This window comes from Aptenodytes patagonicus, chromosome 5 (assembly GCF_965638725.1).
Source record: "Aptenodytes patagonicus chromosome 5, bAptPat1.pri.cur, whole genome shotgun sequence".
In the NCBI taxonomy this organism is placed as follows: domain Eukaryota; kingdom Metazoa; phylum Chordata; class Aves; order Sphenisciformes; family Spheniscidae; genus Aptenodytes; species Aptenodytes patagonicus.
The window spans coordinates 37,688,095-37,706,200 of record NC_134953.1 but is presented as its reverse complement, the minus strand read 5'-3'; the positions used below and the strand labels follow the sequence as shown (position 1 = coordinate 37,706,200).

The following is an 18,106-nucleotide window of genomic DNA, read 5'->3' as shown; positions in this document are numbered from 1 at the left end:
ATGAAATGCGTCACTAACAGAAGAATGTATTGACACAAGTATTTTAGAAAGCCTCCTTTAATCTTAAAATGTTTCTAATGATCCACAAGTAAGACAAAATTATCTAGTGGAAATAGGGAAAATTAGTTGGGAAAATAGTTCAAGATGATCAACAGATACATTCAATTTTTTCTTATCATATTTGCTCCAGCAGAGCTCCATCATGGTGCTCTCACCAGCAAGTCTCTCAGGAGCCCTAAGGCAATAGCTTGTCCATCTGCAAAGCAGAAATGAGTCTGTCCCAAAGTACACTGTAAATGAGTAAGTGAAAGTCTCTGCAGCTGACAGAACCTTGTGACTGCAATTATCAGAGAGCACAGCAAACTTTTTCCATATGCTTTCAAACAAATTTCACAATTATGTTTCTTTGGTCATAGCCAAAACCCAAATATGCTCCGTTATAAGGATTAAAATTAGCATTGCCAATGAGAAGGTAATGCAACACATTAAGAATACCAACCCCGAAATGTGTATTTTATACAGGATGAAACAGTTCTACAGAGGAGATTTCAGTGATTTCCTTCCCTCTCTTGATTGAACAGTGACACAGTAACAGCTAGCATTGGAAAAGCATTAATCCTCTTTAGGTCTGAACTCGCACACAAAAAAAGTCACTGCTGCATAAAACAAGACTGGAACTTAAGTTAAATGAACATTAAAGCTTACTCTCACACACACTTCACATAGAGAAATGTGAAAATCTAACTAACTGGAGAGCAGGTCCCCATACCTTAAACCAGCCTTTTCTGTATGCATCCAAGTACTGACTGTCATACTGTACCCACGTTGGACACCTACAGCCATGCAGATATACAATAAAATCTACCATTGTTGTTTTACATAAAAGACAGTATGTTGACACTGGCAACAGAAAAATCAAGGTTAAGAGTTAGTTTTAAATGCCTTCTTCCTTTCCACTGTTCACAACTATTTCTAAGGTAAGATTTTTAACTCGTGTCCTCCATTAAAACTGAGTGTTTTATTTAGTTGAAACACTGAGAAAAATCATTCCATTCTTTTTGGGTCAGTTGTTTATGAAGTTAGTTTTACCACCTTTTTTTCCTGGATGCTGATTTGTTATTAAATATTATCTGAAGCAACATGCACATATGGGATTCCTTTCTGAAAAATAGTTTATGTATTGAGTATGAAAAACACATTTGGACTGTTCCAAACATAAGCAGTAAATGTTTAGCATGCAATACCATTCACGTACAATATGTAATAACCTTATTTTTGTCATGTAGTTACAAACGCTAGTCTACCAACTGTACAGTTATCTTCATCGTTTTTTCAATCAAGTTTGAAATTCCTAAACACAGCAATAAATTTTTTTGTTTTAACAACCAAGTTCTTTTATTATTTTCCAAAACTCAGTTTACAAGATTTCCAGTCTACTTTTTACCTCCCTTGGTGGTTTCAGCAAAGATTAAGGACAATCAATTCTTTCCAAGCTCTCTCCTGGAGCTTGTGTCGTTACCTCATTTCCTGGCTCCTATGAAGCAATGTGAGACAAGACTTTGGTGAAAACTATCACCATAACATTTACATTTCCAAATACTGAGTTCAGTTCCTCAAAAATAGTAATGAACTCCATGGCATATGAGACTGAACTTCCTCATGCATCACACATCTTTTCTTCAGGTGTTCATACAACTGAGAAGGGTTTTAAAAAAATGTTACTGGATAGTTTTCCAACTCTCCCAAGCAATCATCCCTCCTTTTCTCTTTCACACTTCCCAATAACGTATTTCACTATACGTTCCAACTTTTGGACACTGTCAGGGTCTTCTTACTCTTGATCTGGTCATCTCTGCTAGCTCTGTTAAGCACCTCTCTTTCACACTCATTCAAACCACAGCATAACATATAGCACCACATCCTAAATAAAAAAAAAAAATTGTTTTCCTCAGCTTCATCATTCAGGCAGACTTATAGATCAATTAAAAGAAGAACCAGATCTTCGTTGAAGATCAGATTATATTTAAGCTCAAGGACTACACATCATTTGATATTTAAAAGCCACACAAAACAATTTTACTGCTGTAACATAAAAACTTACCCACTTGGCAATTGGACACCCCTGAGAGCTTTTTCCTTCCTTTCCTGTATAAACCACTACCTCTATTCTTACAGCGCTTCCTTTTGCTCCATACCTGCATTAAAAAAAGTTCATGAGTAAAACAAACTGCTGTAGACCACTTTAAAACAGTAAACATTTTCAGTAAAACAAGAACAACAAATTTATTTTTACTTTACTGAGAATAGAAGAAAAACAAAGTATTTATACTGTCAAAAAATACTTTTAAATTTAAAATCCTATTTGCAAGAGTGATTTTTGACATCTTTCTTATAACAAGCTTCTGCCACTACAGAAACATTATTTGGGGAAGAAAATGTTATCTGCATGTAAATCCTAGTGCACTTAGTCACTAATGTGACCCTTCTGTCCAATTTGCCACAGCTTCTTCACATGTAGGACACCAGAAAACCTAATTCTGTCAGCTGCTCATCTCTGTCATTCCTATTGACTTCAGTGGTACCTAAGAGCATGCTGCACTTGAAATTCAACCCTGAAGTTGCAAGAGCTCAGAAAAGACACGAGTTTGGAACCGAAATGCTAGTGCTCACCTCATGCACATCTGAAGAAGAAAACACTTTACAAATGAGTACTGCAAAAAGTTTAGAAAAACAAAGCTAAACATAGCATCTGATTTCTCATAGCTCTTCCTCTTTCCTGCTTAGACAGTCAAAAATACATGCGCATTAAATGCTCAATTTTCCTTACCTGTTCTCCATTATTTCTCTTACAGCAGCAACACTTGGTCCTGTCCCGAGGTGTGTGTAATATGGGCCTTCATCTTTCTCTATAATTTGCTCTGTAAGCAGGTTGAGAAAACTAAGTTGGCATATACAAAATTTATTTACACCATTACAAGTAAGCTTAGAAATGGTTTACAGAAACATCTTCCAAATTAAATTACAACACATAAAATTTGTCTCTGAAACTTAATGAATAAAGAGTATGACAGATTTTTCTCCTCAGAGGCATCAAAATTATTTTATACTTATTTCCTCCTATTAATCTGCTAGTACTTTTTCTTTATGTTATAAAGTAATCCTAATTATAGTAGTATTTTGCATTCTTTACAAATTTTCATTACAGGAGCTGGCATATATTGACTAAGTAAGCTTCCCAATATCCTTGTTGGTAGGAAAACATTATTAATTCATTTTAGACAAGGGGGGGGAGGGGGGAGATTAACTGAGTGTCGTATATTACAGAACAGAAAACATAATCCAGGCCTCTTAACTAGCACTCTGTTGATTCAGAACATTAAAGTAAAGATGAATCAATCTGCCTGTGTACAATTTATTGTTAAGTCTGTGACTTGTTTTTCCATCTGTGTGCTTTGATAGTCTGAAAACACAGCATGTCTAACACCATCAATCAAGCTGTATTTGTAAAATTCTCAATACTGAGTTCAGTCTGACATCTCATCCTGCAACGCAAATTATTACATATGTGGCCACCTCACCTGAACTCCACCTTACCTCTCCTTTCTGCAATGAGAGGCGTCTAGTAGCCTTTGACATGGACTCTAAGGCAAACTGACATCAGTCATCAAGACTAACAGTGACAGTAACAAGACCACCCACAACTATGCCCTGGCACTTACCTAACAGCATTTAGACAACAATGACAGTATACTGGGAAATTTTTGCCCAGCCCATCTCGGGCAAAAACTAGTTCTAGACCATAAAAATCAGAATCGGATATACTGCAGATAAATTCACATAGAGCACAAGTCAGCAATGACAAAACAACAAATAGAAAAACTCCTTTTCCTCCTGGGTTTAAATTTAAGTAGAGAATTTAAACCCGCCAGTTGCAATACCAAAAATACTTAATTCTGCTGTGCTTTGCAGGCCCAAAGAACACCAGGCAAACGTTACAGAAAGGGAAAAAATAATTTTCTCCAATTTCCTAATGGCAAAACACTGATCCTTTTGAAATAGCTAAGTAAGTGTCAAGTACACTTCCTCACATTAAAGGAAGCAACATAAACACACCTCCATCTGAAAGGTACAGGCAAGAGTTAGCAAAAAGACTTACCAACACAGTCACAAGTTGGCAATTCAGATTGTCCTTTTTTTGTAGGTGTATCTATTAAATTTTTTGTAGGGGTATCAAGAAACTTCATAGGTGATTCAAGGAAACTGCTGAGCGTGTTTTTTGCTGGAGAACACCCTGAGTCACCTGTGCTCTGTGGGTGGTCAGTACCCAAACTGGTTGATGTCAGAACGGTCACTTCGCCCGCACACTCCATATTCCTGAGAGCTTCAACAGAACCTGGTACCTGGGCCCCACCACAGGGAACAGGCAGCACCTGCGACTTTGGATCTACTTGTTTTTCGACAGCACCCTGCTGAATGTAGGTTTTGTCTTCACTATGCATTTCATTAGCTCTCAGGTTAGACTGATTATAAGTTTGAGGCAAAGGATGCGTCTGACTGACATTCACTGTTTGCTGTACCTGAGAATTACATTTTTGTGTAAACATCTGTAGGTTTTCACTTGGTCTGTTCAATAACGATGCTGTTTTCAACTGTGAAACAGCCAGAGGATTACAGGACAGGTCACTATATTGGTTACGTGCAACAACTTCATTTTTCAGTGGATCAATGCCTAGTGGGTCACTGGAGCCTGCAGTTTTGATTTGCTCATTCACCACTTCAGAGCCAAACAACCTGTCTTTTTTTTTCTCTTGTGGTACCTCAGGTAAACATCTATGGAATTTTATCTGCGTTTGCGGGAGAAATAACCTAGGTTTTTCTTGTGATGCTAAAGTATTTTGATTTAGTGCTCTCTGTACTTTGGTTCTTGGAGATTTTTTTTCAGATGGAGCTATTCTGGAGTCCTGTGGCATGGTTTGACCAAGCTTGTGCAGTTTTGATGATATCCAAATGTCCTGTAACTCGCTATGCTGGCATGACAACAGCTCTAGCTGGTTTTGATTATTTTGTTGATAGCGTGCTTCTTGAGGCTTCTTTTTGTGTCTTGGTTTCCATGGTACAGCATTTCCTTTTTTATTTGTTGGTTGTTTTTGCTTTAACAGTAAGGAACTATAATTATGCCTAAAAAATACAGATTCTTTTTTCTGCAATACATCTTGGTTATATTTTGGCTGCCTCTCGTGTGATATTAGATTAAGCAGTGATGCCTTTATGTCATTCTTCTGCTCTGGATTTGCCTGGTTTGATTCAATTAGCGCTGCAAGCTGCGTTAGTTGTGTAGCTACATCCTCTTCATCCTGGCTGTGAATTCCTCCTTCTTTGATTAAAGAACTAGCTTCCAAGTTCAAATCATTACAGGTTGGCTTTTGCTCTAACTGGCCAAGAGTGTCCAAGTTGTTACTTGTTTGCTGGACATTATGTGAAGCATTGCAATACCGTGCAAGGGTGACTGGATCATGAGTGTAATTTTTCTTGGTAGTATATCCTGAAAATGATTTTGCATTAGATGTTAAGTCAGATAAAGTTTTGGTATCTCTTGAGGATAACTGTAATTTATACATCTCACCAGCCAGATTGGCAGGTTTATCACGCAATTCAGAAACTGAACTTTGGCCATTGTATAACACTGCCTTATTAGGGAGCTGCTTCTGCGAGTGAGCACAGTGAGCCAAGAGCTGTTGCTCATTCTGTAAGTAAGTGTCTTTGATTTCTTTTAATGCAGAAGATGTGAAGGAGGATGAGATATCCCTTTTATAACTATGGAGCAAGTTGGAAGTTGTTTCTTCTGTACATTCAGTCCTTTCAGTTTTAGCTGGTGAAGTTGTTTCTAAAGGGGCTTCAGATAACCGTGTTAAAGCTTCAATAGCTACAACCTGCTCTACAGTTAAATTTCTGTTTTTAATCAGGGACAAGAAAGTCGGCTGGAGTGAAGAATCCTCATGCTGTGTCCCTGTGTTAGGTACTTTGAAGCCATCCTTCCCTACATGCACTTCCTCTTCAGGCAGTGGAGGACAACACAAGCTTTCTTGCAGATCCGAAATGGAACCTGTCTGCAAAATTGACTTATCAGAATCCTCAAAGATGCTGCAAGTGCAGTTTTCCTCTTTCATTAAAACATTTCTTTGTTTTGCTGGGTGAACACAGCCAACACCAGTCGTCAGAGTGTTTACTATGTTATTCAGATTGGTACCCTTCATCCATTGCATATGGGAGTTGCTTGTCAAATCTGTCCTTTCCTCTATGGATACTTTTTTCAGCGAAGCAACTGCTTCCGGTGGTGAATAATGTAGGGTTTTTATGCCATTTTTGATGGTCTGTGCAAATGATTTTTTTGGCTCAGCTAACCGACTGGGAGACACTGCCCTTTCACTGTCTTCAGCGTTTTTCAAGTCTTCGTTGCCCGTCACAGTTCCATGGATATCTCCGTTGACATGGACACCAAAAGATGGCTTCTCGTTATGTGCCCACTTCTCTGCTTCTAAGCCTGTCATTCTTTCTTTCTCCTTAGACTGCACATTTTCAATGGGTACTGTTTGGTTTGTTTTCACCCTATATTTTTCACCATGACCACATATACTGCATTCCATGAGTTCTGGTCTGCGGCCATTTACTGGTTTGTTTTCTAAATTTGCCTATAAAATAAAAAATAAAAAATTTGTTGTAACAGCTGTTCAAAAACATTAAAAATAAGCATAAGATTTACAGCAATTAAACCCTACTTTGACAGATATGAGGAATATCCTAATTAAGCACAGGCACAGACATTGGAAAAAAACCCAGGAAGTCATAAAAAACCCCGAAGCCTAAAGACCCTATCCATATTTACAGCTGTTTTTCCCCACTGGGGGGGGGTGGGGGTGGGCAGAGGAAGAAAGTGTGTGCATGTGGTGGTGGTGGGAGACTAAAGAAATGAATGAACAGATAAAGGATGTTAGCATTTAGAATCACATCTAAGGATTCCATTTTTAATGAATTTGCATAAGCAGATGAAAGTCTCCCTTGAGTTCAAAGCAGGACTGAAATCTAAAGGCTTGTACCACAGAAAGTTTAGTAGTAATTTGGTATAATTATACCGATTTGGCTAGACCAACAAACTGATACAACACTTGGCTGGACACTCTAGCAAGAATGGCTGGGTTTCAGGCTTAGTTTCAAGTCCTTAAAACATGACAAAACCTAAGCTGAAATGGAGAGTAAGCCAATTAACATTAGCTCACCTGAAAGTTACCCTCTAATCACTGTGTTTAGCTTCTATATTTAGATGGTAACTTCCAGGTTTCTGAACAGCCTCTCATGTAAGCTATCCTTAACAGTATTTTAGTAAACTCTAAATTCTAGTATTTGGTTAAAAATATTCATCTTCACTAATATTAATCAATTCATGTGGTTGAAGCAATGTCAAAATCTAGATAGAGTCAGAATACTGTGTCCTGGGAAGAATATGTATGTGGGTCTTATGATAGTATTATGGATATGAAGTAAGGAGTTATGCAATTTAAGTTTAAAAAAAAAAATAAGGCAGGAACTCAGGCAGAAACAGCAATAAAGGCAGGAATCCAATTTTTATTACGTTAATCAAATTTGATTTCTATTTATATTAGGTTTTCTTTTAAAAAATAATTTTAAGTCACAATAGACAGTGCTGGTACTTAATCTAAGAGTTATGTAAATAATTTGCAGCCTTAAGCTCTACTTAACAAGAAAACTAGTATTGCTTTTCAAATCAGATATAAGCAATACAACTGGTTAATTAACCATACGTTAGCACAGTACCCCCTAGCAGTTCCCAGAAAATAGCACCCAGTTTAATATAAAACATTCAGCTAAGTCAGACATGGTTTTGCGGTCATACCAACTGAAGTGCATGGACTTCTCTGAGAAAATAACTCAGAAGAACAAATGCAAAATCGATTTATGATTAATCATAACCATCGAGATGGAATTGCCAGAAACCCCCAGGCAAAACAACGTATACGGACCCAGCTCCATCTGGAGCCCAGTGTTCACCTCACAAATGATTCCCGACTGATAAAACACAAAACCGGGAAGCCATAGAATGCCCTAGATATTATGAGAGGCATCATAAATTCTCATGGAAATGCTATATAAAAATATGTCCAGCACCTACGCAGCTAAGTCAAACCGATGGAAATCACATTAAGAAAGAAAGATACCTTATTTAATGCTTTTTCATTACACACAGATGCTGACTAATGGTCTGTGAGCCTGAACTCCTCTGGATCCTGGTGATTTTCAATCAATGATCCACAGACTCAGGGGATCACTGAGCAGTTTCTAAGGGATCCACAAAAGCAGTTAAGCAGCTCTATTGTTAGCAGGGGTAAATGCATTACACAGGCCTCTGCACCATACCAGAAAATATTTTAAGGGTCCACCATGAAAAAGTAAAAACCCACAATTCTATACCTGTGCAAAAGCTGAATTTCAATTATCTTAATTTAACTTCAGAAAGAACTACGATATGAAATTGCTGTTTTTTCTTCAGCGAAAGTATATCTTAAGATCTCTATCAGTCCAAAAGTTTTCCCAGCTATGTAAAATTGTTATTAAAAATTATTTAATTAGACAATTAGGAGGCTGAGGAGATAGAAGCAAATAGATGAAAATAATTCCCCAGCATTTGTACATTTTCAACACGACAACACATTTTTGTATTCCCTTCATTTTTAAGAGGGTGTCACTCACTACATTTAAAAAAAAAAAATCTAAGTCTGGTAAATTGAGAGCGATGAGAGGTGGGGGGAAGGGGGAGGGTTCATCCATGATCAGCAAAGATGAGAAGATCTGACACAGAGTCCACTGACAGCACTCAGAAGTGCAAAAATGTCATCACACTTCTCTTAACTATGTTGTTCCTCAATAAAATACTTTCATCTGACCAAAAAGCACTGCTACACTAAAAAATAGTGAGGATATTCCCTAATCTGCCAGTAGTGCACAGGTGCAGTGCTGTGTCCCCAAAGACCGCAGTGATCTCAGCAGTAAAATGGGATTACTTTTGAAATAAAATTATTCCTCATACATCACAATTTCCACTAACATTACTGAAAGCTGCCCACATGCAATGAAGAAGAACCAGATGAATCATATCATTGGCATGATTTGGTCCATATTTTATTTTTCCACACAACGAATAAATATTATCATAAAATTGGACTTTTTTTTTTTAAATCAAATGCTCTTCCTTTTGAGCACTACGTTGCTTTCTTTCTTCTGTTACTGAACTGCAATGAATCCTAAAAAATACCTTTTTCCTCTCTTACCAGACTTTCCAGTGGCCTTTTGTTTAATATGTGAAATTAATGTTTCCCAACATAAAGAAATGCAGACATACTAGCAGGGCAGAGGTCATTTGATACTTCTCCTCAATGTAAGTCTGGGAGACCAAAAGTAATAGCTCAGCAAAAACCTTTTGCAGATGAACAACCTAGGAGCAATCTATCTTCAAGTCCTGAATCAGGACTAAAAAAAAAAGTAGTGAAAACTACAGAGAAGGATACCACAATTCCAAGCAAGAGTCTTAAAATTCATGGAAGTTAAGCACGTGTCTGATCTGATTGATTTCTAAATCCTTTATACAAGTGTAATGAAAAGCTGAAGAATAAACTGGATCGATAAAAGTAATTTCCTCCCTTCCTCATTAAGGACAGCACTACTCTATCTGGAGACATAAAACACTAACAAATCATGCTCAAGCTTAGACTCTGCAGTAGTTAGTGCTATTAGGACAGGAACCATAGAGTACAGTCTGCTGTAGCCATTGCTGTATTACTTAAACTTCAACCAGACGTTATCTCTTATATATACACACACACATATACACACACACACAAAATTCACTCCATGAGCTAATGCTTCCAGCACATACGGAAAGCCAGTTACAGCAAATCATTTCACCAGTCTGAAAAGGGTCAGACTTTAATATTAACTTTTCTTTTAACGCAAGAGGCCTCTGAGGTAATGCAAAGAGTTCACCAATTCACAATCAAAATACAATGCTAAAGCAACCCTAAAGACATTTCCACATCTTCTGTACAACAGAAGCCATAGGTTTATGTCTCCTTTCAAACCTCTATAGGTGGTAACAACACATATTGTACTAAAGGACACAACCAGAAACAATTACTCCCATAAACCAGAAGTAACAGATGATGCCCAGATCAACTACTGACAAAATGGCTCTACAAGCAAGCTGTGACAAGTTACACAATAAACAATGCCAAGTCCCCTTAACTAGCCCTCCCTATAGAATTCTGCCCAGGTCCCCACAAGAGCACAGTACCCAACAGATAAAAAAAATACTTGCACCTCCTAGCTTGTGCCAATAACCAGGATGACCTGAAAGGCAGTTCTTCTCAGGCCACAACATTCATCAACATAAAAGGATGAGTGGGTGAGAAGTGCTTGCACTTTGCATCTCTTTTCCATTGCAGTGCACTGGGTAAGTTTGGATCCTGTCACAGTGTCTAAAGCCACGTAGCCAGCCCCACAGGCCCTTCCACGTTGGCACAGAGCTGGCAGCTCCTCAGAGCTCAAATACCACAACAGAAGTTTTCTTTCAGAAAAACTGTTTGGAAAAAAACCCAAACATACTTCATCTAACATTTGAACAGGGTGTTTTATTCATGGTCCAACTGTCAGATGTCACTGCTTCACCAAGAGATATGAAAGCACCAGCCAGCTGACCAGCAGCAATTTACTCCTATGCAATTTATTCCTACTCTCTAGCATCTGCTCCCCAGGACATGCAGAAATTCAGCTGAATCCAGGACCTGCACTGTACAGGACCAACATACAGGGATAAGGAGATAAGATATGGACAGGACAGGGGATAGGGAGACAAAGCACAGGTGTGGAGAAACAGTTGCTTATGCTGAGTGTTATGTAGAAAGCCATGCACTGGTTAGAACAGAGACGAATGTAAGGCAGGATGCCATGGAAAGTATAGGCCACCTTCTAAGTACAGCCAAGTTTTTTTGCATTCCAAAATAAATGCAGATACAATAATACATTTAAGGATAAACGTCTATTTAAGACCACACGTGTTTGACTACTGTGATGCAGACAACAGCAATGCGCTGTAAGTTACTGCCCAAGGCTGCAGCCTCAGCAGGGTTTCCGAGCAGGCCACCAGCAGAGAGAGGAGAACAGCTGAGTAGGGGCCATGCTGCAAGCTGGGGCATATTCCCATGAAACTCACCAGAGGCATAACGCAATTACCACCACACTTGCCTAACAACCATGGACATGAAACAGCCTCTTAGTATATCACACTTCCACAGCAGCTCAGGTAAGGCACATATTGTATAGGTCTTCATTCAAGGAAACAGATTGTGGCCCACAATCTGTAACACAGCCTGCATATACAAGATGTTTTGTTCCTCAAGAGAACAACATTCACAGATGGCACTGAGGGACAGGACAGGTAACAATTCTGCATTTTAGAAGCTATTGCAATCAAAGCAAATAACCTCTACTCTTGGCAAAATGATGTAGACAAGTTTTAGCAGAGAGGCTGGTTTACATGGAAACTCAGGGGAACAAGACGTTCTGCAAATCTGGAGAAAGCTACCCGACCTGGGACACGTGGCAGAGATCGCTCAGGACGCCCGGGCTTTCCTGGAGGGATCCCCCTCACTCCCAACTCCCCGAACCCTGAGTATGAAATCCACCCAAAGCCACCAACTTGAGTATCACAGCAGGTACCATTTCACACTGGATCTTATAACAGCTAGAAAGTCTGCTCTAGTTGATGATGTATTTTTTTTTCATATCCGTAGCCACAACAGCAAAGAACACTCTCCAAGCTACAGCTTAGCTCTCTCCTTCTCAGTTTCATCTCCCTTTTATCTACATTTATATCCTCTTTGCTATGTTCTTCAAACACCAGGCAGCTTTCCCACCAGAAAAGTTCCTTATCTTGTCTTCCCATGAGGAATTAGTATATTATGGCCTCAAAGTCTTTACATCTTTGTTCTCTTCATTTTCTCTCCTACACCATTACCACAGTCCTCCTGCCCACCTTGTGTAACAACTTCAGTGAGACCACTTACAAAGAAGATCTACAGTATCAGACCCTAAAGGATGCACTTACTAACAAAATCAAAAACTACAGGATACTAATTCTGGCCCCAAAGGCTTCAAAATGGTGACCCCCAGAGAAGTGTATTTATTGGATTACTACTTGAAAATAGGTTCTGTTAGCCACAAACTCAAATTATTGTTTCCGTCAACCCTGAGCTCTAGGTTGTGAAAGCTACAAACAGGAGCAAGAAAAAATACAGAGTGAAGGACATCCCATTCTCCTACACAGACACCCAAGAAGTGGATGTGTTAAGAAAGAAAAAAAACCCCAAACATTACAGTACTTTTTCTGCCACAGAAGCAAACATAAACAAGCATCTTGCTTGGTGGTTTTTGTTTTGTTTGTTTTTTGGGTTTGGTTTGGTTTGTTTTTTACTGGTGTTTTGAATTACTCAATCATTTGTCTTCAACACTGAAACTGAGCACTCAAAGAGATGCTGGCAGCTCTGAAAAATATAGCACTCAATTAAGCCACAAAAGACAAATGATACAATCAGCAGCAATATGTATTCCCTAATACAACCTTCCCCTAATGTGCTTTAACTCAAATGCAGAGATGAAAGAAATTCAGTCTTTGAATTTATCCATCCTAGCTAATGTCTCTTGTGGTCTACTCATTTATGAAACCATCACCATAGCATTAAGAAAGTACCACCTGGCCCTTAACTGTAAATGGAGAATGATCACAGTGTTCGTAACAGGGTCTTCAAGGAACAGATCACAGCTATATATAATTTTTAGCAATGACCTGAAAGAACAGTGAAATTAATACTGATAGAAAAATAGCAAATAATGAAAAGATCAGACATGATGCTTCCTAAATTAACTGGCAAGCCACTGCAAGCACACATTTCAATACAGCTAAAGGTGAAGTTGTGTATTTAGCAACAAAGACGTGGGACTATATTTACAAAATGCAGGTTTGTATCTTAGAAAGCAATGACTTTAAGGAGGACATTAACATGGTCAATAATCAACTGCACAGTAACTATAGAAACTCCTATTGCAACTTCATGGCCAAAAGGGTTAGTGAGATTCTTGGGTGCATAAATAACAATATAATTAGGAAAAGACGGGTCACTTTCTATCCTGTACTTGGCACTTTTGCACCTGCTAGTGGAATAAAGCATCCATTTCTGGCAGTCCCAATTCAAGCAATACATTGATATGCTGAAGAGGGCTTGAAACATCTTGAAGTGAAAGCCTCAAGCTGACTCTCTACTCACTCTCTGCAATTTACCAAAGAAAACTGAAAAGCCACAAACTGAGGCTAAGTCTATGTGGAAAAGAAAGCTGATTAACAGAAGGCTCCTTGTTCTAGCAGACAAAAGTATAACAAGACTCAATGACTTTAGTTAAGGCCAGAGAAGCCTGGACTGGAACTACGGCGCACATTTTTGCAGCGGGACAGAGAAAGAGTAAAGAATCTTTTAAGCATCTTGTTAGGTGTTTTGATGCACTTTTCATCCATTGGAATTTTCAAATTCAAGTTCTGTGGTTTTAAAACATGATGCTTAATCCAAATAAATTGATACAGTCTTCCAACCTCTCAGGACAAGAACAAGTGATCACAATGATCTTGCCTGGCATTACCATATGTGAACCAAACTGACATAAGTTAATAATTTTCCTTCAGTTTCAGTTCAGTAAAGATCTGAACTGCCAAGGTAACTTAACTTTTCAGTTCCTATAATCTAACCAGGCAGATATTCATCTCCTTAATTTAGGACCCAGTTTAAGTGCCTAACCATCTGTTGTACAACCAATTATATTATTTACAAGTTGTTACATGCTGGTAGCTGCTCTCAGACCAGATCTGCTAAGGACACACAACACCGTAAGTTAACAATGCTCATCAGCCCTCACACACATATATCCTGTTTTCCCGTCACTCTGAAATACCAGTGCAGGTCCCAGTTACACATTGCAACAAGTCACATACAAGTCTTCTCCAAATTTAAATATCTGTATTATGGGTATATTCTAGCCCGGTTTTAAAGCTGATCAGGGTCCACAAGACTAAAAGGAATAACTAATACTCTTTAGCAATAGAAAAGTTGGTGATAGACATGTATCAGAGGAACAGCTAAAGGTAATTCAGATAAACGAAAGAAAAATAGTCATGCCCATCACTTAAGCCACCAAGCTACAAGGCTGCAACACTATTCAGGATTTTGCATCTATATTTTGCTTATTCTCATAAGGAAAAAAGCCTAAAAAATGGCAAATGTTGTTTCTCTTCTATCAGAGCTAGCACAACTATGGTTTTAAATAAAGCTCAATATGGAATTTATACTGTATGTAACTTCCACTTTCTCTTTACAGGAGTACCAACTTTCACTCGCACACCGGAGTAACAGCAATGTTGTTCTGGAGCAGCACTGCAACAAGAGTGGTGTTTCCACTGCAAAATTCAGACCGTGATCATCTGTCACAAAAGTAAATGCTTTACATTTTTAAACACAGAAATTTTTCCTCTTATTCACAAGTTCAGCAAAACCTTTATTTTAGGAAAATTAAACATAGAGCCAAGTTTTACTACAGAGCATCAATTAAATTATATTTACATTAATATTATTATATACATTAAATTTAATAATTAAATTATTATAAATACAGACAACACCAACAAAACACTGATTGAGAAAGGAATTCACAGTCAAGTGTCAAGACACACACCACTCAATTTTAAGTCAGCCTTGAAAAATCCCAATATTTGAAAAGGCTTAATACTAAAGCTGTTAGGACAATAAAGACAGCCAAATATATTCTATATACTAATTTTACATAAGTTAATGAAAAGCGATTATTGTTAGTTCCTTATATGTAATTCCTGTTTTCTTTTTTCTTGATATTGGTTAAGTTTCATGTATTTGACATTTAAAAAGAAAATACCTTTATAAGAACGCATGGATTCTTCCTACCTCCCACATGAAATCCTATAATTACAAATTTATTTTAGTAGGAATGAAATCTTTTGGTCTTTACAGAGGCAAGGCTCCTACTAATGTCAATGGGAAAGTTTGCTGCAGTAGTATCTGCTAAATTAACTTTCTCATACTCAGTAACATTAAATATAAAAAAATCTTAGTATAATATCACAGAAGGAAAAAAAACACAGAAGTGAAAATCTGGTGCCACTCAAGTAAGTTTGGGGGTTCTCACTGATTTTCTCCCACATCAGTTACCAAAAGCAATAAACAAACTTGCTTAGCAATACGGTATCAGATTCTAAACAAGTAGTGCCCATTTTCAAAGCATTTTCTAGATATTACTATTTATAAACGTATGGACAGACAGCAAACACTGACAACAGATTTCTGGAATTTGCAGCGCCATCTCAATTACTTCAATGCCTACATTACATGCAGCAAGCACAAGTATTCAATAAAGCTCATAATTCAGTAGTAAATACAAATATCATCAACAAAACTACATACCTGGAAGAGGAAACCAGTATTTATTTCATAATACTGTAACTTCACTAAGAACACCTAAGCAATGTATCAATATACCTATGCATCCGACCTTCAGCTACACATGTACATTTTCCTTCCTTCCCACAAATTATGTTACTTTTACTGATTATTTTATGACATTTTTGATCACAAACACATTTTCTACCTTTTTAAGAAGCTCCACCTCTAAATCCACTAAAGTGGAAGACCCAGCGCTGCACTAAAACACACGGTGAGTCAAGATCTACAAAGAAATAGTGATTCAAAACGTGCAAAAACCCTCCAAAGCCACTGTAATCACTAGGTTCAGCCTCGCCTTACTCAACACTTCCCAGCCTCATTGTGCCTCTGCCTCCACCATTCCGAGGAGGAGTGGCACTATCCTCACAACTGCTCTGCTACAGCAACAAATGAGTTAAATGGAAAACCCTACTCCTCCCTGTCCTCCTCTTAAGGGCAATGTCCCTTTCTTCCTTTGACATTTTGGGGAGCTGGGTTGCAGGGGTAAAGAGTAGCATGATAGTGCTGCTGGGCAAGCAGCGCAGGGGTCCCGAGAAAGAGGTGGATGGGAAAGGGAGCAGCACTGACGTAAGGATGCTCTGCAGGAACAGGGGGGCAAGGGAAGGAGAGTGTCTTTGCGTTCTACCCAGCTCACTCTGCACCACAGGAAAAAGTCCACAAGGGACAGGCTTCAACTTCCCCAGAAACTGGCTGGAAAAATTAACAATTAGAAAATTACTAGAGTAAGATTAATAATTTACAAACCATTTACAAAGGCCTTCTTTGTTAGGCCTCCATTCAAAAAATGTCTACATACATGAGTAGTCTTAGCAGTACTGTACAAACAAAATATGGAAGTGCTTCATGTGTTCACATGAGTGCATTCATGTGGAAGTGCTGGAAAGGCTGCATGTGGAAGTGTGCTACTGAAGTACAACCGTAATCATGCCTGCGCACATCAAGTGAGGTGCATGAGCCTATCAAGAGCAAAAAAAAATGTAATCCCATTTAAACAGACACACATCCAGCTTGAAAAAGATCAAAATTAGAAGAACATTTCTTTCAAAAAATGATACCTAGATTTTTTTAAACTGAGTTAACAGCTAAGTTACTTATTTATTTTTAAAAATAAAAGTTAACTAATTTGTGTAGGCTACTCACATACCAAAAGTAAGCTCTCCCTATCAAAAAAAGGGAGCAAAAAGGCACATAAGAAATAGGCAGACGCTTTCAACCAGTACTCAAAGCAATTTTAATTGGTATTTACTGAAGGAATACGTTCCAAGGTGATAATGTCCCTTTAAAACACACAAAGAATAAGATAAGTATTTTCTGGACAACATCCTGTCCAACTCATATTACACCATTCTGTCTTCTTCCTTTATAAAATTCCACTGCAGTGCATTTCCATCCATTGACTTGCTCATATCTTATTTTAAAGGGGGAAAAAAGTAGTAAAATTTAATTTCTTCCAGCTAAATATTCTGACAGATATTTAGCACTAAAAACATACACCATCATTTAGAATAAATGTTCAAAATCAGTTCAATCCATGCTCACTCAAAGCATTATCATGAACATTAGCAGTTACTTCCCTTAACTCTTGTTAACACATATCTAAGCTTGACAAAAAAAGTGTATTTTTAATTTCTTTGAGCAGCAAAACAAACTGCATCGTAAAAAGGGCAACAGCAGGTCTGCCAAACCAACTTTATATTTTAAAGTTGTTTTTGATAAGAAAGACTATGCTTTGTACGTGTGGAGGAGAAAAATTAAGAGAGTGCTCAAGTATATATTTGTAGTTTTGATGGAAATGAAACTTTTACTGGTTCCTAATATGATGTTTATAACCAACCCAAAAGTTCTAGATACTGAGTCATCTCTGGCTTTTGGCTTGGCTTAAACTGAATGGATTTTACAGAGTTTAGCAGGCATCGTTCGCACTTTTCTGGCACACACGAATACCATTATAGTGTTTATGCATAAACACGCAAGCAAACAGAATCCGTCGGAGAGCAAAGAATGTGCATGCAGTTACAATACTCACTTAGCACTGCATATATTATTCTGGATCTCTCCCACAGTCTCTTCCTTTTTTTTTTTTTTTTTTTTTTTCCTTTTTTTAAATCTCCATCAACGCAGCAAGCATCTGTAGCCTTGGCTCCACAGAACCTAGTAGAAAGACCATGGACTGTACTTCTTCATCATCTGTATCTTGACCTGTGGGAGGTTTCCTTACTGGTGCCACTGCTGTCTATACTTGATAACTGTAATTTCCCTGACAATATGATACCATGTTCAACTGTCCCATTCTTCTGAGCTCTGTGTTAATAAACTCGCAGGTGACTGCAAACATTTCCCCACTGTTAAGGAGAGGTGCATTGCACTGCCCAAATTGAGTGAGAACACTGCTAAGTGGCTAAAAGGAAAACAATAGTAAGTGAAGCAGGGTGTATAATATGCCTTTTGAAATGCAGGCGAATTAA

General features: G+C 38.0%; 1 protein-coding gene across 2 annotated transcripts in view; it reads right to left on the bottom strand.

Annotated features, from left to right (window-relative positions):
* Positions 1-18,106, bottom strand: part of TET1 (tet methylcytosine dioxygenase 1) — an 83,986-nt gene that overhangs the window by 37,046 nt on the left and 28,834 nt on the right. For both annotated transcript variants that reach the window (XM_076339393.1, XM_076339394.1), the window contains 3 exons: positions 4,157-6,689; positions 2,828-2,918; positions 2,102-2,195 (listed from right to left, as the gene is read on the bottom strand). In XM_076339393.1, coding sequence (XP_076195508.1) covers positions 2,102-2,195; positions 2,828-2,918; positions 4,157-6,689 — 2,718 coding nt within the window. The remainder of the gene's footprint in view (positions 1-2,101; positions 2,196-2,827; positions 2,919-4,156; positions 6,690-18,106) is intronic.